The sequence below is a fragment of the Epinephelus moara genome, chromosome 7 (assembly GCF_006386435.1).
Source record: "Epinephelus moara isolate mb chromosome 7, YSFRI_EMoa_1.0, whole genome shotgun sequence".
Taxonomy (NCBI): Eukaryota; Metazoa; Chordata; class Actinopteri; order Perciformes; family Serranidae; genus Epinephelus; species Epinephelus moara.
Genome location: NC_065512.1, coordinates 32,086,042 through 32,111,326, shown reverse-complemented (window position 1 = coordinate 32,111,326; position 25,285 = coordinate 32,086,042). Strand labels below are relative to the sequence as shown.

General features: G+C 41.0%; 1 protein-coding gene across 3 annotated transcripts in view; it reads left to right on the top strand.

The window, feature by feature from the left end:
• Positions 1–8,090: 8,090 nt before the first annotated feature.
• slc39a10 (solute carrier family 39 member 10) overlaps positions 8,091–25,285 on the top strand; it is a 36,265-nt gene continuing 19,070 nt past the window's right edge. Inside the window, exons 1-3 of one of the 3 annotated variants that reach the window (XM_050048074.1) lie at positions 8,125–8,242; positions 20,043–20,124; positions 23,907–25,175. In XM_050048074.1, coding sequence (XP_049904031.1) covers positions 23,928–25,175 — 1,248 coding nt within the window. In that variant the 5' untranslated portion in view covers positions 8,125–8,242; positions 20,043–20,124; positions 23,907–23,927. Of the gene's footprint in view, positions 8,243–20,042; positions 20,125–20,633; positions 20,760–23,906; positions 25,176–25,285 lie in introns of those variants that run through there. The other 2 variants (XM_050048075.1, XM_050048076.1) reach the window with 2 other exon arrangements.

Here is a 25,285-nt window from a genome sequence, read left to right as displayed (position 1 = left end):
TACCTTAGTTATACATCTGATGTGCTAAACAACTAAAAACATTGTTTTCTTAATAAATGATATTGCAAGTAGGATGTCGGACAGTGTGGGTTCTCTTCTCTCTAACTTATATGCACTTGTATTTTTTCAGCCCAACTGTCCACAGCGATGTTTACAGTAATTCTAGTTGTTTGGGTGAATGAGGTTTGCCATAAAGAATTGTAGTGCCCAAACCTGGAGTCAACACCAACTTATTGAAGTCCAAGAGAGGCCACTGGGAAGAACTGGCTTCAAGGCTGAGCTGGTCTCCTGGGGGCCTGGCTCAGACCTAGCGTTGCTTGCAAAATCGATGCAATGCCAGACAATAAGAGGTGGAAGGAGGTTTTTTTTTTCCTTTTTCCATGCATCATGTACACAACTGTACTCACATTTTGCTCAAATGTACATACTGTATAGTTATCCATACTGTTGACATAGCCCGTTCATAGCATGTACATACCTGTAGCAATAGACATATTTATATATCATTCATACCATTCACCCTGTATATTAACCTGTACATATATGTTATTTAATAACTGCATATGTTATTTAATTACTGCTATATGCTATTTAATTACAGCTTCTGCACTTCTGTTTAGATGCAATCTGCATTTCGTTGCTCTGTACTTGTGACATGTGCGATGACAATTAAGTTGAATCTAATCTAATCTAAAATGTTGTTAGAATCAGGCAACATTCTGTACAACTGATGCTAAATCAGCAGCCAGAAACAACTTGACTAGCTTAATAGCTGAACCCGAGTCCAACAAGGCACGAAACTAACGGCTGAAATACATGGGACATGGACGCATCGCTCCCATGCCCCATCTATTTTGGCTGTAAGACAAGTGCAAGTCTTCAAGAAATGGTCTTGAGACCCTACTCAAGACTGAGACCAGACTCCAGTACAACTTACTACAGCCCTGGTAGTGCCTATGTGCAGTGCAAAATAATCAAAAGTCAGTTTTGTCTGTCTTTAACAGTAGCACTGAGAGCTCAAATAGATAAAAACATGCAAATAGATACGACACAATAAATTTAGTGAAGATGAAGATAGTGAAGATCTTAATTTGCTTGTGTTTCGTCTGTTTCTATGTGTTTTATTAATTTGCAGTTTGTTGAGCTCTCAAGGCAACCGTAGTCCTGACACAGTACAGCTGCAGGTGAAAATAAAACCTGTTGTTATTTTAAAAAAACAAAAAAAAAAAAAAATATGAATAAATCATTTTTTTGCAAGTACTGTCTCACTTCCTGCTGCTCACAGTCTTGATTACAAAGAGCAAGTAAATTGGGATATGAAATTCCCTGCTATGTCTCCTTTGACACATCCATGTAAAACATATTCATTCTACATTGATCAGTAACCTTTAACAGCACTTTTCATTGGGCTGTATAAATTAAACAGAAAACACATTTGCAACACCTTTGGATTTACATTTATGAATGTGTGTAAGATGAAACTCATTGTCATCCCATCCATGTGTGCACACTGAATATTAATACAGTGGAGTGGCCAATCCACTAAGTGGATATTCATATGGACCAACAGCGAGCTGAATGGAGCTTGTTGAGCGCTCTCCTTCTGCTTGCATCGATTCCAGGACGTGTGAGCTGGAGATGGTGGGTGTTGGTTGGCGATCGTTGGCGAGTAGTATGTGTGTGCGTTATAGCTTTGGCGAGTACAACAAACCTGAGGGGAAACAAGCAAGTGCACTCGCCTTTCTCCAACCTCTACCCAATTAAAGGGAATGAAAAATCCATGAACGCTCATTAGATGGGTTTACAGGTGGATAATGAGCTGATATTTAAAACTTGTCACTTGCCATCTCTCTCTCTCTCTCTTTCTCTCTCCCGGTCCCTCTGCCTCTGTCTCTCTTTTTCTTTCTGTCTTTGGCTGCCCTCCAGGACAGAGCACCAGCAGGTCTGCTGGGGTGCCAATATTGCTCTGTATCAGCAAAATGTCAGCCAGGAACACACATACACACACACACACACACACACACACACACATACACACATAGGATCCAGACTGCATATCCCCAGTGCCTATTTCCATCATGTGGAAGGACCCATTCAAGATGGACGACCTTAATTTGACTCCGGTAATATAGGTTTATAATAGGGTATATGACTCGAATGAACTATTCCACTTGTGTCTGTAATTATGCACATGATAGCTGTTCGAGCCCTCCTGGCCTCAGGCAGGTGTGAAAAGTTACACTTGTTGTCCTCATTAAGAATCACCTCACCCTTTTAACCACCGTGTGATAAAAAAGGGCAATTCCAGCAGGACTCAATGCCTCGCCTTTCATGCCAGTCGTCACTTTGTGGGCAAAAGCTGCGTCAGGTAGATTGCCTGCGGACCATAACCACTCTAGTTGCAGTGCAGGAAATATTACCTCAGTAATCTGCAGCAAGAGGCATTTCAGCAGGAAATAGCTCCCTGTGCCGGGTTGTATATATGGCTGGGGCTGAGTCGAGCTCATAATTCAATGCGGTCGTTGGCACTTTTCATCCTCTGTCTGCTGGGGCTGGGTACTGGCTAAATGACAGTGAAAGCCACAGTGGCACTTCCGCCATTGCTTTACGACTGGCAGAGACCCTGGGGCACCATGACTGGAGTGCTAAGTGAGAACATGGCTGCCAATCACTTGATATTAATCTCTCTGTGATCAGGAGAGACGGCCGACATGAGAGGGGGATACGAGAGGTGGGGAGGAGCCGGGAAGTGGACCCAGCTGGTGCAAGGCCGACAGAAATTAGCTGTGTGTCCGCTCAGAGCGGCCAAGTGCTTCACACTCACCTGCACACACAAGCACACACAGAAGCACACACAACCACCTACACACAGACAGTGAAGGTCAGCGGTCCAAAGCCTTCTCTCTACCATACCACATATTATGACATGAATTTCAGAGCCTGATGGATTTCTTGGAACACTGCATATCAAATTATTGATTGCTTGGAAATAACGTGTAAAAAGTCAGATGTGAATAAATATGAGGCCAAGCAAAAAGGTCAAAGTTGGGATCAGCACAGAACTGGTGAACCCCTGAGGCACACAGTGTTACACAAATATACTATTCTATGTATCTAAAGTGATGTTAAGTAAATTACATTAATAAGTCATTCCCACTGACATTAGCTACTTGTGCTTCTTTTTCTGTAAGTAAAACACACAACAGTCGTATCATATAGCATCTTAAATTTATCAACAGTTGTTGGCTAATCGACAACCATGGCTGTTCTGTGGATACTATGTGCATCATGTGACTTTGTACATACTAAACTGTACTTTGTGATGCTTTTTGTGTGTAATGTATAAAAATTTGCTTTTGACTATAACTCTGTGTAATGCATCAGATTTCAAGTGTGGTAAATGATAGCAGCATGCAGCATTTGATATGTATCTTTTTGTACCTGTAACACACGCAACCAGATACACATTACAATGGTTTTAAAACCATGAAACACAAAATATTTTTGATTTAAAAAATCTCAACTCTAGGTCTTACTAGCTTTTCCCAGAGCATTCAACAACATCTTTGTCTGTACTGATTAAAAGCTGTGGATAAAAGATGATTTGAGCAAGCTTCCTGTGCTAAGGAAGACAGTGAGATGTGGTTGAAAACTCCAGAAAAAGCTAATAAGTGGACCTTGAGATTAGGTCAAAAATGAACTATCACACTTAAACCTGTGGTCATTAAAATCTTTGTCTCTGGCTTCAAGAATCTTGGGAAATTAAGTGAAAATCAGTGGGCCTCATTGACAGAAAGTGCGTACTCAGAAATCTGTACAAAGGTTTTACACACAAATCCGGGATTCATCATCAATATTTTCTTACCTGAATATCTTACTGGCTCAGACCATGCGTACGCACAAATGACGAAGGCCTGCCTGTCTTAGAAAATATAAACACACAAATTCTAACTAAATATTAGAAACACATCCATTAAAAAAGGCTTTAATAGGCAACTTTTTTTATACCATGAATTTGATTTATTTGTTTATTTTGAACATGTCAAAAATAACAAAAAGGGGGCGTCGGTGGCTTAGTGGACAGAGCAGGTGCCCCATGTACAAGGCTGTACAGGGCTACCAGCCTGTGGCCCTTNGTAAATGATAGCAGCATGCAGCATTTGATATGTATCTTTTTGTACCTGTAACACACGCAACCAGATACACATTACAATGGTTTTAAAACCATGAAACACAAAATATTTTTGATTTAAAAAATCTCAACTCTAGGTCTCACTAGCTTTTCCAATCTTTTCCAATAGCTGTCCAATCTATAAAGGCAAAAATGCCTTAAATAAATAAAAACACAACAAAAAGCAAATTTACCACATGTTAACTTACTATAAGCTTACACTGGAGTATATGAGAATGCCCTTATTGAAATGTAACCGTTAAGGTTTTCATTGTTTTTACTGATTTGGCCTGTAATGATCAACTGATCCGAAAATTTTTAGTTCACTGGAAATGCGCATATGTAGCCAACTTTAAGTGGTGGCCTAGTAACAGGTATGCAGAGTATGTAAAATATTCAGATTCACCTCTATGTAGGTGTTAAGATGGCATATCTGCCTTGTTGGAAGACATTGCAGCCTGTCCCTTTAGGAAAGAACAGTCTTCAGATACCAACGTAACAAGTTTGAAGAGAGTGACGAATGGCTTTTCAACTGCCAAGACAAGTTTTGCTACAACTATATAATTCCCAGAAACAGCATGAGTCATCAGACGCACCACACTCACCCAGTACCATCCTAGGTTCACATCCTGTCTGCCATGGGTTTCCTGGCTACAGAGACATTTCAGAGGAAGATGGCAGATTGATCTGGGATTATTTTCCTTATATAGCTAGAGAAATGGGGATGTGGCAGTATGCTAGTTGCAAACATTGAGCACACATCTGTCAGTTTAGAATGACGGTGTGCATGTGTCCAGTTTACTCAAGGTAACCAGTTCTTTGCTGCCTTAGGTTTTAAATGATGCAGGCTGTGGCAGGAATGATGGTGGGCGTCATTTCAGTTTCCCCATTCATTCCAATGGATAGACCATTCCTAGGGTGTCTAGATCTGTGGTTACTGTCATCTGTCTCCACCCAAATGTACAGATTAATTTGACTGAATTTCTATAAACCACACACAGTGTTCCACATCATCTACTATGGACTGCAATAGAGCCACATCCTCTTTTTTTACAAGTGCGGCTGACTGTGAGGCAAGGAGGAAGCTCAAGGCAAGTTTCAGTCTGTTAATCATATTGTTAAAGTACATAATTTGTGTTAAACTGTATTTAAAGTAAACATACGATGTTAAATTACGTATACTTGTCAAAAAATCTTATAAAAGATTTATAGCTTGTGCTCTTTTTTCAGAAATATCTGAATATCACCAGAAAACAAATTGGGAAATACGGTTGATTTTCTCATGATACAATCATCTTATAATGCATCCTATTGATTATGAACACACAATATTCATCTCAGGTTTTCAACATATTGTTTTCTGGGAATACTTCAGAAATTGAGAATATTTTGAGCCGTGATGACTAATACAATACTATATACAGTATATATATGCATTGTGTTTTAAAACGTCATTTTAGTCATTGATATGAGTTAGATATTCATGAAAAGTACAACATTTTTGTGTGTTTGGAACATAATTGGGTTCTGAAAGAGATACTTAAGTTAGTTAAGAGTTTTTCCAAATGCCCTAAATTTTACAAGCCATGTCTCAGCTTAAAAACACTCATTAACACAACAGTTTAAATAAATGAAAACTTATTCCTCAGATCATTTCATATTTTTGCATGTTTCAAATTTTACATAAATTTCCGTGCAATCGTGAAGCTTAAACTTCTCAAGGCCTCAGGATTATGAAAATACTTGAGTCCATGAGTCCCAGTCCCGCAGTGCAAAACAAGTCTTGAAAAATGTCTTATTTTGTCACATTTATTTATTTATTCAGCTGACCAATTATACTTTCTGTGCATTTTATTTTCCATTTTGATAGTTTGAAGGCAGTTTTAAAGCTTTCCCCACACTGTCAGGAATATGATTCCTGTCAAGAAATACTGGATCCACCTGTAATATTCTAATTTGAAAAATGAAGACTTCATGTTTTGCATAAAAACAGTCAATGCTAAGTGTAAAAAGTGCCAGAATCATCCTTAAATAACACACTTGGTGTAATTTCCAATTTTCCAAGGTGATTAAAATCTCCACATTCCCAGACACAAAACCCAGGATATGACCTGGCAGCTACCACCTTGCCCAGGTCATGTGCCCCACATGCCACAGTGGTAATCTGGTCATTATTTAAGCTGATTTCCAAGACTGACAACACTGCATTTGGCCATTACGTTATTATGACTCGATCATGAAAAACCTTCTTGAGATGTTTATCATTTGTCAGTCACTGCTGGACCCTCTGCAGTTTGCCAACCAGCCTCATCTGGGAGTGGACAATGCCATCATCTACCTGCACCAGCAAGCTCACCAGCATCTTAATGGAACTATTTAAAATATGAGGATCGTGTTTTTTTAATTTATCCAGTGCTTTCAACACCAACCTGTTACTGCTTCTGAGGGAGAAGCTGAAAGCGATGAAGGGAGACGCATCCACCATCTTCTGGATTACTGACTACCTGACAGGAAGACTGCCATTTGTCCAACTGGGCAGCGTTCAGTCTGAAATGGTGGTTGGGAGTAGGAGCTTGTGCTCTCCCCCTTCCTTTTCACCTTGTTCACTGCAGATTTGCAACTCCTGGTTATGCCACCTGTAGAGGTTTTTTTTACGACTCTGCAGTAAGTGATGGGCAGGTGGAGAAGTTTAGAGTGCCGGTAGAGGATTTTATGGAGTGGCTTGGAACAGTGAACATAACCTGCTCCAGACCAGGTTATGTTCAGAGTGTTGGATCACAGCCTGTCAACACTCCGACCTCTGACCAATCAGATCACTGAAGAAAAAAAAAGTAGCCAATATATTGTTATAGGTCAGTAGAATAATTTCATTGTTCCAGGGCTCTGTTTCCACTGGTTTTGAAACTGAGCTTCTAACACTTGTGCAAAGTTTATTGTAGTCCACAGTGACAGTGTTGCTATTTTTACACTTTGATTCCATAGCTGCAGCTCAAAATAACAGGAAACTAGGAAAAATATATATAATATTTTATTATAAAAATAATCCACACACTATTAATTGGCTCCCGTTAGTATAAATGCAGGAGGAGCTCTTTCTCTAACAGACTGGTTCAACTTCACCGTCACAAGGACCAATAGATATTCTATAGAAATGCATGTTATATTTATAGAGTATGCTAAGGTTTTTTTTCTTGTATTCTGTTAATTCTATTTAATGTGTATCTATCTATCTATCTATCTATCTATCTATCTATCTATCTATCTATCTGTCTATCTATCTATCTATCTGTCTGTCTGTGGGCTACAAAAACATGCTGTTATGTGTGTGTTAGTTTCAAAACTTTGGTAAGTGAATAAGTGAGGAACCTTCACACCAAGAAAGTCAGATTCAGCTTGTTTCAGCTCGAATATTTACCTCTTCTCTCCTTTTCCTGTCTGATGGATTGCAGTAGCCTATTTCTTCTCCTCTTTTTTGCCCTTTTTGTCCTAATTATGGCTATTATGGTTGGTTCAAACTAAGGCTACTAGTAGTTCACTTCTATCTTGTTAATGTTATCATATATTTATTTATTTGATGTAAATGACTACACTATACACGAAGGAAAACATGAAAACTCAAGTTTAAGGAATAATCATATACATTTGCAGGAACTTGTGGTGCACTGTCTGACAGCATGACCATATAAGGTAAAGGTCAGTGTCCCAGTAAGGGGTTATGACCTCATCTTACTGTTCACAAATGGCAAAAAAACAGAGGTGACATGCAGTCAAGTTAGAGGGTGTATTTTTTGATGACGCTGCTGTGGCATTTGCTCATTGCTGTCTGACCATCATTTCCTCAGCCAGTCATATGACAGCCCAGACACAATCTGGCGGAAAGAAACGTCAGTGCTTTCTTCAATGCACTGCGTAGATAGCGCAGACAGTTGGTCCGCCCCTGCCTGGATTCTACGGAAACTCCGTAAGAGCCGTTGGTGAGTGCCAGGCCTTTCGTGCGTTGACGTAAACCACACGGCAGTTTTCTTTTTTTGGTACCGAGCGGAGAGGAGATGCACACGGCACTCGAGTGAGGTAACTATATAAAAAACCCATTTGTTGTCATTCACTCCCACAACATGGACCCGGGCAGCGTTTGCCACAACGTGTAGATGTTATTAACCTCTATTGTTGAACATTTGTCACGGAATATCAGACAGCATTTGTTATCCTTGCTCTTTGTAGGCTGTGAGCTAATTTCCTGTGACTCGTCTGCTAGCTAACGTTAGCTGGCTCAAGTGTTGCCTTCCTTTATGGGCTAGCGTTAGCGTTAGCATGTCCGAGAGGGGCGACTCTAACAAAAGAAACAGGCTGTCTTTGAACATGTACCTCAGGAGGCTTTACGGGGCTAGCTATGGATGTTGGCGACTAGTTGTGTGCTGGTGATTTAATCGGTTTGAACGCTGAATGCTGTGTTGTAGGCACGTTTCAATGACGAGAAAGAGTGGTGCTCAGTGTTGCATTATGCGCACCACGTGCAGTGTTCAAGCCCCCTCCGTTGACCAGACTGATAACTGATGGGCGGTATCGCTGCTGGGCTCCTCATTAACCAGCGTGGCTGCTAGTCTGAAAATCACAGCAAACTAATGTGATTAAGCTGCTTTTGAAATGGCATTTTTCCGCATTAAAGTGCATTTTCACCCACCTTATTGGGCGGACAGGGCATGCTTTGTTGCTGCTTTTTGGTCATATGTAAATGTGACATCTAAATCTTACTGTCACAGCTGATGCATACATTGTAACAGGTGTATATATCAATATAAGTCAAATTTGGGAGAGCATAATTGAGTCTGCATGAGTAAAACTATGCTAAGAGTTAGGCTGTAAAATAACACTTGTGTGCTGATGTGAGAGCATAGAGCATGCAGAATATCATATTTTAAATAAGCATTTTCATTACAGAAATACAATCAAAAAATCTGTGAATGTGTGTTTATTTCACTCCACTCAGTCACATAACCCTGTCATTTTAACTAAGGCCATTCCACTAAATTATACAGGAGCTATATGTGACATTCAGAGCATTAATATAGCAGCAAACAACCATTTGCTGTGCAAAGATGTAGTTCAGTAATGGTGTCCTGTGCAGGAAAGGAAATCACGCTCCCTCTGTGTGTGTTGTAATCCGAGCCTCTCTGTCTACCACTGTGGTAGTGGGTCTGACTGCGCGTGCATGTGAATCCCTGTGAGTGTGTCCCACAGGCTACCTAATCACCACCGCACTGCATTACGCTGATACAGTGGTTACCCTTGTTGAAGCGAAGTGCCCACCCTCTAGTTACCCCCTGGGTTAATATTGGGTCTGCACCATTACCACGCTGATGTATGCTTGCAGCACGCCAAGAAGGCAGAGTCTGCACATGATTTGACAGTTATTTTTCAAATTTCAGCTGTGTGAGCAGCTCTTATGTCACCACGTCCATGTGGTCTATACAAACACATACAGGTTAAGAGAGATTGATAAGACAGAGAACAGATGAATGTCAGTAAGGCTTATATAAAATTAAATTGTGAACATCATTGTCCATGTAGCCAATTATTTGTCAACTAGGAAAGCTACCATGGCTTTTGCCCTGGGCCAAAGTTTCTTGTTTCATCAGCTGACTGCTGCTGCTGGCTGACAGATTATGCTCCACTTAAACAGTTAAACAGTTGGCCCTCCCTGTAAGTGCACCGGTGCACTTAAATGACCCAATGTTAACTCTGTCAGCACTGTTGCCATTGCTAGCACTCTTATGGAGTTAGCATCGTTAGCTTGTAGCTGCCAGCTCAGCCGCCAGCTCAGCCACCTCCATGTTGACAGCTGTGTGCAGATGATCCCGGCCCAGACTCTGCATCATAGATATGCTTTAATGTCACATACAGCTCCTCTAGAATTTCGTAACCGCTGTAGGTTGACATTTGATAGGCTTGTTCAGGATGTGACCAGTGATATGTTTATTTGTTTTAGGAGGTCTTAAAAGCAAAGTTAAACAACTCCTATCCTCAAAAATGTCCTCATATAAACTATGATGATTGTCATAAAGTGTCCAAATTAGAGAAATTATGTGCAAACTTGAAATAAATTGTATGTAACCCCCTGTAGTATATGGATAGTGGCTTACACAGTGTGTGTTATTAATTAAATCACACATCAGTCATATAAATGTCACATGAGCTCCTGGTACTAAATTGCATTTGATTTTTTTTAACTGTTTAGAAAGTTTGATGAAAAAGTAACCTATGCAACATTTGAATGGAGAACCATAAACAAAGCTGATTCAAAATATGAAGTAATTTATGTAGTTTTATTTTGGCCTGGCCAAGAAAAGTTCATTGTATATCCCCTTTCAATTAACAAGCTGCCAGTGTGCATCCTATCCTATCAGTTATTAAAGAGGTAATCAAAGCATTACAAAAGTAGCAGAACTCCATAATTACAAGTGCACTTATTATAAATGCATTTTATCAAAATGATTTAATAACGCAAGGAGAGCAGACTTTTAATTGTTGTTGGGGCCAGTGTCAATTTTTCTTGTGGAACATCTGGTATTAACCCTCTTGTGAACTGCAGTCAAACAAGGAGGACAAAGAAGTGTTGTGCCCTCAGGATTATAGAAGGTTTGGGCTGATATAACGTGATTAGCTTCAGTTTTGACATGTAAATTCTCTGTAGCAATTTAGAATTGATTTGTACCATGTATGTAATCTGTACCTTCATATGCACCAAGCAGATGAATAATGCAGGACTCAACACCTTAATTATGTTTTAACATACATGACGTGGGACCAGGGGCCCAGTTAATGACATCATCAGAGATATTTCTTCAGATTTGACAGAGCTCCTTCAAAGCCACAGAAGACATTATACCGCTCCGTGTGTACAGGCTGAGTAGAGCTCAACATGACTAGTAAAGTGGCCTTCATGTGCAATACTGGTGGAATTCTCCTTTAAGTGATGAGCTGCATTACCAAATCTTATTTACAACATACGAGCACCGCTTTATAATTGCAGCAAACAGCTTAAAAGTATAGCTTAAGGATATTATGCAGAGTCTTCCATTGTGTCATTGTGTATTTGAAAACGCTTACAGTGCTATGTGACTATGTGTTGCCTTTTATAATGCAGTAAACAGCCCCCAGAGTACATAAGATTTACATCCAAACAAGTGCATTTGTATGATTGAGATGCAGGGCAGTGCTCAGCAAACCCTTACAGATGGGATCTCATGAGTTTATCTGTTCTGTGTAATACAATGCAACCAACTTTGTCTTTCACATCAAATATGCACACTGTCTCAGAACGATGTCGCTGAAATGGTGTTTTGGTCTCAGCTTTGCTTGCTAAACATCTAAAGTAGGCTTACTGGATGTGGATAGAAAACCCAGGCTTGTATATGTAACTATTTACGAATTGTTTTGTTGCTCATTTTTGGATTACAATGGGATACAAAGGAAGGAGAAACAATGAACACAGGATTGCATCCATCCTATCCAGGCTTGGAGTTTTGTTCTAACTGAATAGTATGCAGTTTAAGGTTTCTTTAATTCTGTTGTTTCAGGTCCACTGGGAACAAAGACACAATAGCAGGGCATCTCCCAGCTACTAATGTGATTTACAGACTCCTAAATTACTCTAAAGTTGCTTTGGGTAATGTTTTTGTATACTGCTTAATATATTTATAACCTCTGTGTTTATCAATATGCAGTTGTGTTTGTGATTATAATATGGATTATAATGAGCTAAAATGGCCTTTGGCAATTTGTCTGCTGATATTATCATCCATCCTCTGATTCAGATCTCATGTCACAACATACCATCAGGCATAGGGTACAAAGTCTAGTCTCAAAACAGCATAAAGTACCTGATGACTGTTATTAATGGGCAGAAGGGTGATGGAAAATCTGTAGAAAAGAGTGCCCGAGTGTTAGGGCCTCATTCAATATTTTCATTAACTACATCTTTAGTTGAGCTTAATTTGCATACATCTGTCTCTTGGTTCCATGTCAGAGTCCTCAGAGGCTCACAGGTAAAATGACCCTTAACAATCAGTCCTCAATTAGAGATCCACTTTATCTTCTTTTAAAAAAACAAAAACATTTTAAAGAACCAGAGGTTTTGGGGTGCAATGCAAAATTGAAGACATTGGCAGGTAGAGATGTCTACCTTCACTCCAGTATAATAGAACTAGATGGCACTCAGTTTGTGGTGCTCAAAGTACCAAACAATACATTTGGAAAAACTCAACAGCAATGTCTCTTTCCTGAAATCATGACCCGGTTACTAAAGATAATCCACAGACTTTGTTGTGAGCAGTTTCATGTATTTGACAGAAGGCAGACATTCAACTGTAAATAACACTACAGGTAAGATGAAGTATCCATCTTATTCCTGAGGGTGCTACTGTAGAAATGATTATGGGTAGTGGAAGCAGTTAGTCGCATTGACTCTCTAGGGTTAGTCTCAGTGGCTAACTTGGTGGCTAACCGCGTATGATGGTTCTTTGTGAAGGTAATTTGCCTTCAGTTTAGCACATACTGCCTCATTTTTAACAGATATTAAACTAATGTTAGATTAGCAATTTCTTAAATGTCCCTGTGGAGCTCTAGTACCTGTTGTTCTGTCTACATCTGTAACATTTGTAACAACCAGACTAAGCTAAATTTGTTGATTTGTCAGTGTCAAACATACACCCAGATTAAAAAGGGATTGTCTCTCGAACCAAAGGTACAGTTTCCATCGCCCACTGACGGAGAGAAATAGGTTGCCACCTGTACTGTACAACATTAATACCAGATTGTTCCGAAAAATAAAAGGCACCGTTCCTTACTAAATCAGTACAGGATGTAATTTGTGATGTTTCGTGCACACCCTAATGTATACACTATGTTTTCGCATGCTTAGAATGACATAATAAATAATAAAATCAAAAGAGTTGGGAGCGGAGAAGTATTAAATCAGAATTTGCAAAAGAGAATGACACTGAGAATGACAGATCAGTCACTCAGTGTTAGCACACGATGTCCCTGGCTGTCCCTGGCTGTCCCTGTCTGACTGCATTCTCAACCTGCATAAGAAAATAAAGTTAGTAGCACACCTTGAATTATGTGTTCAGTCATCTCAGCTGAGAATGTTACTGATTTACCGTACTTTTTCCATATCATGAAACGAATCCCCAAAGTTATTTATTTTACTACTACTTTATATTGCTGATAATACCGAGGTCTGCTGCGAAATTAGGCGTCATGTTTCACTCAGTAGAACTCAGATTTAATAAATCAGTAGTTTTGAAATTGTGTAAACTGTGTGAGCATTAGCTAGGAATCCTTACGTTCATTCACTTCACATGGAGCTGAAATTCATTCATTCATTCATTCATCTTCTAACCGCTTCATCCTCTTGAGGGTCACGGGGGGGCTGGAGCCTATCCCAGCTGACATCGGGCGAGAGGCAGGGTACACCCTGGACAGGTCGCCAGACTATCGCAGGGCTGACACATAGAGACAGACAACCACTCACGCTCACATTCACACCTACCGATAATTTAGAGTTATCAATTAACCTAGTCCCCAATCTGCATGTCTTTGGACTGTGGGAGGAAGCCGGAGTGCCCGGAGAGAACCCACGCTGACACGGGGAGAACATGCAAACTCCGCACAGAAGGGCTCCCACACCCGGGATCGAACCGGGAACCCTCTTGCTGTGAGGTGACAGTGCTAACCACCACACCACCGTGTCGCCCGGAGCTGAAATTCATACTGAATTATGTTAAATGTTCGCCAAATGTGTTAGTGTCTGTTTATGAGTCGTAAGAAATCGTAAATCATCTTTTAGAAGGAGTAGATGTTTACTGTAAGCTAGCTCTGGCTCTTTTAAATTTAACTATATGCAAATGTAGTAGGGCAAGTTAATGGCTAAAATGCTCGTTTGAAAGGGAAGACAGCCAATGCTTTGAGAGGGCCCTCACCGATACACCCTTCCTACCCAAGGGGCAGCACTAACTGAGGCATTTCAAATGCTGCCGCATTCAATTGGATAGCACGATGGCCAATCAGAGCAAAAAACAAGGTGATATATTCATTGCAGTAAGCCCCATTTGTTTGCCCAACAGTGGGGCTAACTGATATATTATGCTTTTGCCGTATCCCATCGGCAAAACAGCAAAGACATCCTTCCTGGAAGCAAAGGCTTCTAAGGCAGTCCTCTGTTCCTCTCTCAAGGAAAAAGATAAGTGTAGTTGGCTTAGGGTTTCTTCCAAAGCTAAATTGAATGGATGCGGTCCTTCGGCAGCTGCCATCATGGATGTTTACTTTTCAACTCCTCAGCGCAGCTTTGTCGTCATGTTACGCCCGCCCAGAGCCCGCCTCTGTCAGATAGACTGATCTGATTGGTCCGATTGGCAATTCAGTGGGCTCTGCTCGTCGGAGCCAGATTCCCGTGCAGTGCAAATTCAAATTTGCTGGGGGCGAGGCATCTGGATTTCCAGGTTACTGGGGGCTGGGAATAAGGTAGATATGTTTTTGGTTTGGGGGTGAGCTGTCCCTTTAAACTTTTTCTCAGTGTAACCCTACCTTGATACCTTATAGTACATACCCTTGGTGAAAGTCACTGTTGCTGCCAGCTGCAGGTTTCTTATGAGAGTTGTGTAAACATGGGCCTGGCAGGTCAGTTTGTTTTAGCGCTCACAGTGTTGACAATCTGCTGCGCATGTAACACCATTCCCACACACCAGCTGTTTACGGTACAGTCTCTTATGCAGACAGGGCATTTTAAGTCATGCTTGGTGACATTAGTTAACCAATAAGAGCATTTTAACCACAGCCTCGTTCCTGTGGGACTTTGTTGACAGTGCACTATTGCAATTTCTTGTTGTATAATGGCTTATTGTTGAACACTGTTAATGTTGGGCATCTGTATTGTATGTCAGCTCAGGGCTTGGGTCAGTTGAAGTGCTGACATGAGATGTATGAGCTTAAAATGATTCTGCAAACTTGGTGAGGATGCGTTTAAAGGACATTTCACTGTATTAATAAACAAGGGGCTCAGGGATAACAATGGTGGCATTTTAGTATATGTTACACATTTCAAGTTGCTGCTTTACACCAAGGTGAAGTGGTAAAATGGGCAGACTGTCACCATTAGTACAGTAGCCACACACACAGATGTACACCATGAGTAGCTGGTCAGGTGGTTGATCCCAGACACAGCTCCCTGACTGCTCAAACACGCAGACACACACATTCCCTCCCTGTGCCTCCCTCCTCCCTGTACAAATTAGTTAAGTCACTGAACTCAAAAGCCTCAAAACAGGTAAGGAGCAATCTGTTTTGCCAAGGTGTTATTTCTTTGACTTCTGCACAGTATTCTCCTCCTCAGCTGATTGTTGTGTTTACTTGTCTGTGTCTTGTCTAGCCTTGCGGTCTTAGCCTCTTTTTACACTGTGATGAACATGCTTCCAGGCCACAGAGCATCAGCCGTGCATCTGCACCTTGCCACAGTGAGCACTCGCTGTTTTGCATCGCAGCTCCTTGATTCCACCCAAGAAATTCAGGACTATACACAGCATCTTCCCTCAGTGACACTGTCTAAACTCAGTGGCTTCAACCTACAAAACTTGAGCTTGATGTGGTATTTGTTGTCGTGTAACAGGATGTTTGAGTCAGTCAGAAGTTCTGGGAAGTTGTGGCCTGTGTTCATTGGTTTTATGTGAACCTGCATGTGTCACAGTGGGCCACAGCCTAATTTCATACCACAGAGGGTTGCAAGGTATTTGCTGAACGATAGGATAAGTCAGCCTCATTTTCCTTAAGGATAGGTTGGACTTTTCTTGGCCATTGATTTATCTTAATATTAAGTTGATGAAAAGTTATCGTACTAACATACAGTGTGTCTTCCAACTACTACCTGTGCTGAGTCTGTCATATTGAGCGCTATAATCAGGCTGGCTGTCAAAAGGCTTTTAACATGACTGTGAATGTGCCTGGTACTTGAGTCAGGAGATTTGCAGGAGACCTACCGCACAGCTCATGACAAATTCCACAGAATAGCTACTCTTGATCAGAGGATTGCTGGTTTGACGTGTCAAAATGACCACCTTGATCAGCCTTTTTTTTTTTTCCTGTAAGTGTTTTTGAAGCAGTAGCGGGTGGTTGTCCATGTAATTACCAAAGTGTATACATAAGGTGATGCCTGTCCTTCTTGTGGATACTTGAGCTAAGACATGATGATTTCATACTCTGTCTGCCCGTGTCGCTGACGTCTCACCGTGTGGCCTCACCACTGTTGAATGAATGCTTACAGGAAACACTGAGGGGTGAGCTGAAAACAGTTATTTCTCTCGCTGTCTTCAGTGATTGTCAGCAGAGATATGTCACTTCACTCCGGTGTCTCATCTGTCTCTTACTTTTCTGAATTTCATGATACAACAGCAGATTTAGGTCCTCTAAGATTCCCACAGACAATCTGCTGTGAGTTGAACCCATGTGGCAGCTGACATCTGCCCTCTCTTGAGCACCTCAGGCTTTATTAAGAAACCCTCCACTCTGATATGTTTGCATATATGTCGTCTGACTCCAGAACAAATCGTGTTCTCATTCCCCACTTTGTGCAGCTTTTGGTTGTATAGCTCCCTGGCATTAAAAAAGTGAAAGCTTAATTGTTTCTGATGTAACCATCACCTTGAGGCTCACAGATCTGCATCAACACCTCTCTCTCACACGTCTTATTCAAATCACTAATGCACACAATACCAAATATTGCTAGAAACCATTAAGAGAAAGCTCTACTGGGGGTTATAGCCCATTTTTCTAAAGCAAATATGGTTATTGGCTTGATTGATTTTTAAGAAGGTCTATTGTGACAAAAAAAGGATCAGTTGCAAAAACAAAACATGTAACTACACTTTACTTGTTTTGCAACCAAAAGGCTGAGAGAGATTTTTATCCTTTACTCTTCCTTTAGTTTCCCTGCAGACAAAGGCTTGCTACTGATGGGAAGGATGTGTACCGTCGCGTGAGAGTCATATGAAACAGCTTAAGGGTCAAAGCCAGTTGTTTTTTTGTTTTTTTTTCATGAGGGAAATAACAGGGTTCCTGTTCTGTTGTCATTAACCTGGAAAAGACACGAGGAAATATTTTTGAAACAGAGAGTAGTGTACCGAAAAAAGTTTTTGGAATAAGCTTTATTTATAAGATCTTTGTAGGTAAGTTTTGTAGTCGTTCAGCCAGGTCAGTTGACACATGGTTTTGACAGAACACATTCACACTCGTGATAACTGCAGTCTGGAAAAAAAAAGTATCCTCATGTTCCATTAAGGTATATTCTTTCTTCACAAGCACCTTTATATCAAAAGGATTGCAGTTGTTTGTATACTTGTCCAAGACATTTGTAATTGTAATTGTAGTTTAAAGCTTGCTGCAGGGCAGTAAAAACCACAACCAAATGTATTTCTGCAAAACAGTACTCTCTTTGAGCTAACACAAGAAAGATTATTGATGTACCTCATACACTATGATTTACTATTGAATTTGACTGAAACGTCACTCTGTGACAGTGTTACATGTATTCTCATTTCAACATATGAAGTTATGCTTGCATGAAATCCTTAAAAACAAAGCTACTGTTTTTTAGCCACCGCCACCATTATATCCAATGGAAAAATAAGATGTAAATGTTGCAGCTTTTTATACCTATTCCTCCAAAAAGGCTGTTACTGAAGCATTATATGATAATGAATACCTTTCAAGGTTCACAAGGAGCTGTTGTTGTTCAAGGTGGTAATGACCACCTGTGTTAGATCAGGCCCCCCGTTGTACACGCATCACAGTACTTATCATAGAAACACTTCACAGTATCAGAGAACAACAAAACAACCTAACAACAGTTTTTTTAAGTCAAAGTTTACCTTAAGATATCGAACAGCTGGGTTTGCATTTTAACATCAGTAGCTCAGAATTGATTGCATCAGTTCCTCTTCTACCAATTCTGTCAAGTCGCTTGTTGTGCTCTTACCTTGATTGGTTATTGAATGGAGCCATTCGTCCACTTTTTGACTTGTCATAGTGGGAAAAGCACAGGTGTTATCATTAGTGATAGAGCTACTCTGTTCAGGTGTCTCGGTAAAAACTGAACAATTTCAGGACTCTGAAACTGAAGTGGCTAAATGGAATTCAGCTATCACCAATTTTATTTACACCTGTGATTTTCCTACTGTGACATTTCAACATGTGATCAATGATAAAGGTCCATCATGGCCTCAATAATGGGGCCAACAGAGTTCTAACAGGTCACACATACTGAAAAGCATGTTGTTGTGAATACTGTTCTATTCTATCTGTGCAAGTTTCAAGTTCGAGTTATTAAAAGAAAGACACTTGTTAGCAAAAGAGCTTAGATTTGGAAAATACATTAACAATTTCTATGAATGATTGCTGACTGTTTAATGTCATACCTAGTCAAGTTAGTTATGCTATTTGGTGGGGCATAACATGAGAGAAGTGTCATTACATAAAAAGTGACTATGCATACACTTTATATGGTGAATCCCAGAATAAATAACCAGATTATGCTCAAATCGTTTGGGGCGAGAAGGGTGTGGTAGTGGCAGGAAAAAACAGAACCACCTTCTTAAATTGGTAGCCAAATAAAGGTAATGAGTGACCAATTATTAAAAAGCAAAATCTCAAAATATCCATAAAAGTACCTTTAAAATTTCTCAAACTTTTTGTTTGGCATTATGCAGGTTTGAGGTATTAATCTGTAACCTCAATACAAATACGCTTTCCCTATAATATTGCTGAAGCTACTGCCATTGCAGTTTGTAAATGAGCCACAGGTCATTCATTCATTCATTCTCAGCCATGGATGGTTTATATCACAGGGCTGGCACACAGAGACTGGCAATCATTTACGCTCACATTCACATCTACGGCCAATTTTTAGAGTCACCAGTTAACCTAACCTGCATGTCCTTGGACTGCGGTAGGAAGCCAGAGAACCTGGATAAAACCCCTGCTGACATGCGGAGAACATGCAAACTCCACACAGATGGGATCTAGCCGGCTGGCGGTGCAAACACGGATCCCTCCTGCTGTGAGACGACAGTGCCACTGCAGCACCGTGCCACCCTACTTTTGAGGTATTGACTGAAAATTACGCAGTACCAAGTAGTACTGAAACGCTTCCAGTCCAGATGCTTATTGCGTCAGGGGTCTGATCCCAGATGGTCCTGTCTCTTGACTTTCAGTAGCTGCCGTCTCTGCAGCTGCTCTCCTCCCAGCGAACCCAGTTCAACGTCTGCCGGGTAAGCAGGAGCTAACATAGCAGCAGCAGCTTACGTCTAAGGAAGAGTCATTGAACGATCCTGGAAATTCACCCTGATACCGAAACGGCTTGACTCTGTTAATAACTACTAGCTTACCCTAACCTTTAGCTGTTTTATGCTAACAGTTATCCCTGTAACTGTGGGTGTGCAGTCAGATGACTCTCACCCACTGGGCTCAAACTCCCTCAGCAGCGGCTACAACCAGAACAATGTGTGGTGTGGGGAAGTTGAGTGCAGAGTTTTTGATGTAGTTGGCAATACAGCGTGTGGAGATGCTACAAAAATATTCCAAAGTCTGACTATACCACACGTCACTCCATTCACATTATTGATATCGAATGAAGTACTGTTGGTATCAATATCACCTTAAGGGTGCTATGACTGGCACTGGTATCTTAATTTTTTTAAGATACCCAGTCTATGAGCACTCTGTCAGATAAGTGTGTAAGTGAAATATTGTACTGGCTTGAAGTGAAAATGGTGTCTGGATGATACAGAATTTCACCTCTCTGTCCTCTGTAATATTTTTCCAGAGTGCATATTTCAGAAGAGTTGGAAAAACCCCTCACACAGTAGCACAGGAACTGGGGGCCAAGCAGGAGGAGACGTATTACGGTGAGATACCAAGTTATTGTGTTTCACTGTGCAATTTATACTTGTCTTGTTGTGCTGAAACAAATTGTGATTACATCAGTGACAGCTCTGTAAATCAGTGTAGATAACACGCTGTTTCCTGCATTAAGATCACTTTGATACAAACATACCACTAGATTATTTTTTCATTCATTAAGGTATGAAGTATTGAAGTTGTGATTGTTTACAGGAAATAAGATCATTTTTAGTCTCAATACAGAGAAAAAAAATCCAGTTACATTAAAAACTGATTTGTAATGCTTATTTTATAGATTGTGGTTTAAGTGACACACGATTAAATTCTCATGTTAAATAGACACTCTCTTGTTTCCCCTAAAGGCCAAACACAACAAAGGCTCTAATCAGGAAAACACAGCAGACTCTGTAGCTGCTCAGAGGGTGTGCTCTCAAAAATAGGTCCTTGGTTTTTGAACCAACCTATCTGCTGTGAGGTTCATAGGTCACTGCTGTCTCATGTTTATAAACACTGTCTTGTCGACAGCCGTGAAGTAGGCTTGTAACCGCACTTAACGTCTGCAGCCTTGAGTCAGTACGGCATCATTTGCTCCTTGGCCAAACTTAATTTCACACACCACCCATACCAAGGGCACACAGTGGTAAGTAGCCTCGCTTCCAGTTTCTAAAGGTAACTTAGCAGAATGAAGTCGGTGTTAAGTGACCGGTTTTATTTGGTGTGGTATTAAAATGGTTGATTTGTTTACAGTTTACAGTTAAGTTGCGCCTTCCAGTTTACAACCTGGATAGCTCATTATAAAAGTGTAAAAGTTGGGTTTAATTTGGCTGTTTTATAACTGTAGCGTGTGCAAAAAAAGAGTGACAGCATAGCAACGTCATATGATGGGTGACAAATAAATTACCAATGATATAATATTACATCAAGTATTTTACTGCGTAGAAATTAAACAATATTAGTGAAAACTGTTTCTGCAAAAGTTTTTTATCTTGTTATATTTGAAGAAGGAAGTCCATAACAGGCTGATAGTCATTAGCTGATAAGCCGTTGATGTCGTCTGCACAATGATCAAAGCTTTGAAGGATAAACAAGAGCTTAGTTTAAAGCCCAGCTGGATCTTTTTGAATTTTTATTCTCTGTAAAATATTTTCATGGGGTGAAACAAATATATTGTTAGGGGTGTATTTTTGTTGGATGATTCACTTTAGAGCAATAAATGTGTGCTTTTTTACGCTCTCCCAAAAACACTAAGTAACAGTGGTCCATTGTAACTCTATCACCGATATGTTCTGTTTTTAAATGGGGCTCTTGTGCAGTGGTATTTAAGTGATCTTTGACTCGTTCTCTGTGTCCTCTCTTTTGAGTTTAGTTTTGGAATTTCTTGCTTCCAGAAAGAAATCAATGTAGACATATTGTGCTCTTTTTCTCTTGTTGTTGCTCCCACAAGCCGACAGTGTGCAATCTGTTGTTACTCGCCTTGACAACTGTGAGGAGGATCTATCACCCTCTTTGTTTTTAACATTTAGCCCAGTATCTGTAGTCTGCACAGCACAAATCTATTCCCTCAAGATGCACATGCTGTAAATCCAGTATAAACTTTGCTAACAAGCTGGCTGCCAAAGGCCTTTGTGTTTGTGTGTGTGTCTGGTCTCCGTTGTGTGCCATTTTACCATTATCCAGCAGTATTCCTCATCTGACCTCGCTTTACTCCTCCTCTTCTTCCTCCACCCCCACCCTCACCCCTCACGCATCAACCACCCACGGGCTTCACAAGAGACCTTATGAGGATCATTTGACTGGAATGATATTGCTGCTTCAGGCTTTTTAGAGTTGGGGAAAACAAGCAATTTGTTACACAATTCTCAGTAGAGAGTTTATTGTGCTCCAGAAGGCTCCCCAATTCAGTTATTAGATCTGTTATGCTAAGCTAAAGGTAGCCGTCTAGGTGGTTTGAAGGCGGTGTTTATGCAGACTTATTAATCTTTTTTGTGCATGTGGGTTTTTTTAATATAATCACATGTGAACTAATGCAGACCCTGTGACACTGAGATGGGTGAATGTCAGTGTGCATCACTGCTAGGGAAGCTCTGGGCTTTTTAAGGCTGCTATTGTTCACTGATTTAATTACCTCAGGATTATTCAATCTGATACTGGTCGTTCTGTTTACATACATGTTTTTACAGTGTTTCCACACAAAAGTCAAAGTAAAAGCAATCACTCTGCCTCTTGTCTTTTAACAATTAGCATTTTGAGTGTGCTGTAAATTTACTTTGAGCAAATGTGTAGCATTAGCATATGTTTTATAAACCCACACACCACGGCATTTATAGCCTAAGCTAATTTGTGATGGCCATCCCTAGAATAGCATTTAAAATACATAAAACTCATCAACAAATTCACAGGAGGCAGTACAAAACACAAACTAAACAAATACATACTAAAAGTAATGACTTTTAAATGGAATATTATTGAGGTGATTTTATTATGTTGTAAAAGTCCAAAGTTATTATCCCAAATGTTTCACACGTGAAGATTTATGTTCCTGATATAATGCATAGTTCCTTGCATTGGACATCAATTTGATTATTTTGTGTGATGTTTGCACATATTTGCCATATTCAGATAGAAATCAATGTCAGAAAAATATGAATATTGTGATTGTGAGTTCAGTCTAACTTTCAGTATGCTCATTTTATCAGCAGGTCTAGACAGCAGAGCATTTTGAGCAATCACATGAAAAATCAGACATTTTACTTGTCTTACACACCTGGTAAAAAATCCAAACATGATACAGAGTTACAGTTGCCATTGCCATATTCTTTATAAATAGATATCAGCATATGTATGCAGTCCTAGTAATAATGACCAATCATGTTTGATCACATTGGCTGATCTCTGAACTAGGAATGTCAGTTTTTTCTTTTACTATGTTAGCACCACTAGCCGCGCTGACACTACGAATGGTGGTAACATATCAACAATGCTAAAGGAGGTTTTACGGCTCAAAACTGAACTGATTACTCGCTGGGGGAGACTGGAGGGTTGGCACATGCACGTTCTACAGCAATACTGTTGGGTCAGGACAGCGTAACTAGTGGTAATGGCCAAATGAACAGCACCAACAACAGCTAGCTCCTGCCAGACCTGGGTGGTGTGCAGTGCAGTAAACTAAGGAGCAAAAAATCCAACCTGTAGACCAACATGTGTAACTGGTTTAAAATATTCTCAATGGTTAACCGATCAATGGTTAACCATTGACATCATGACCAGGAACTCATCGACTGTTGTCTCATGCTTGATTAGCTTTATATTAGCTTTTTTTAAATGTAGCCGCATTTGCCGAAATGACTGGTACACAAAAGAAGAAGTCTTGACTGGATTCACTGGATTTCTGCAGTGGCTACACCGGACCAGCCCAAAATATTGGTTGTTACCCCCAAGAGGCTTTATCTTCATCAGACTGGGTTCCGAGATTGCCATGGTCATTAATCAGTCCAACTATTTATAAGTAACATAGTCACCGTGGTCTTTTGCCGTCTTGGTCTTTGAATTGAGTGAGGTGATAAGGAGCAAGATACAGCTGCTCAGAGTGTGAGTGACACTACGGACATGAAACCATTTGATAGAGCCCAAAAAAAACCCCATTCCTACAAAAACCTGCTTTCATTTGTGAAATAGGTGTGAAATTCTCATTTAGAGGAGCACTATATAGGAACATAAATACACCAGTAAAACAGTCTGCCTTGTTGTTTAAGCTGTTACTTATACTGTTACTTTCCTGTGTCGGCAGGGGACCAGAAGTAAGGGGACAATGCGAGTCCACGTGCACACCAAGTTCTGTTTCCTGTGTGTGCTCACCTTCCTATTCCATCAGTGCAACCACTGCCATGGAGAAGGACATGACCATCAGCATGGCGGACATCACCATGCTGACCACAACCACGCCCACAGCGACCTGCAGATTTCCGAGGCTCCGTACGTGAAAGGAGCCACTTTGTCCCCAGAGTCCAACAATCCTCAAGGGCACGCTCTAGAAGAGGAGCAACGCTTCTACATCCAGCAGCTCTTCAGACGCTACGGCCAAAAAGACCGGCTAGATTTCCAGGGATTTCAGAGTCTGCTGGTTAGTTTGGGTCTGGGTGAGGTGAAGGTGGTAGATCTAGATCACGAGGAGCTTGGCCATGACCATGTAGCTCACCTCGACTTAGTGGATATGAAGGAGGGGCTTCATTCACACTCATCCACCAGTGAGGGCCGTGGTGCAGGTCACGGTCACGGGCATGGTCATCCACACCACAAGCCTGGCACCCACCATCCACACACAGAGCAAGTTCCGACAAGATGCACCCAGCACACCACTGCTGCCAGTCCAGCTGCTGGTGCACCTACAGGACATGACCATGATCATGACCACAGTCATGACCACGATCATGACCACGATCATGGGCATGATGCAGAACATAATCATGATCACACCAAAGCAGAGGGTAGTGACCATAAACATTCTGGTGGGCATGTGCAGGACACACATGATCATGCCCATTCCCATGATCACACACATGACAAAGAGCACAAACATGAGCAGGCACAGGTGAACTCTAACAAGGACCTGTCTTCTCAGCCTCATGGTGATCATGACCACAGCGATCACGACCACAGTGACCATGACCACAGTGATCATGACCATGACCACAATCATGTCCCCGAAGTGCAGCCAGGCACAGACATTCCTCCACTCAGCCAGGAACAGCAGCCCTCTACCCAGTCGGAGCCGTCCCAGGTCCCTCAAGTGCCGCAGTCCTCTCCTGCCACCACAGAAAGTCGGCCCAAGAAGCCGAGAAAGCCAGGCAGGGGCAGAGGACAGGGAGGGCGAAACAAAAGTCCTGCTTCTGATAGCCATGACCATCAATCTGAACACAATCATGACCATGATCACGGTCATGGTCACAGCCATTCTCATAAAGATAAGAGAGAAGCACCAGGAGAGCCTGCCAACCCCACGTTGCCAGTCCCCGCCTTGTCTGACCACCCAGAAGGATCGGCTCACCAGCATGAAGAGGTAAGACATGTTTGAACTCACTGACTGATGTTAGCTTTGGCAAGCGAGAAGCTCTATATCAAGAGCTTGTGTTTCAAATATGAACAGATTCATAGAAGTGGCAAGTGGCA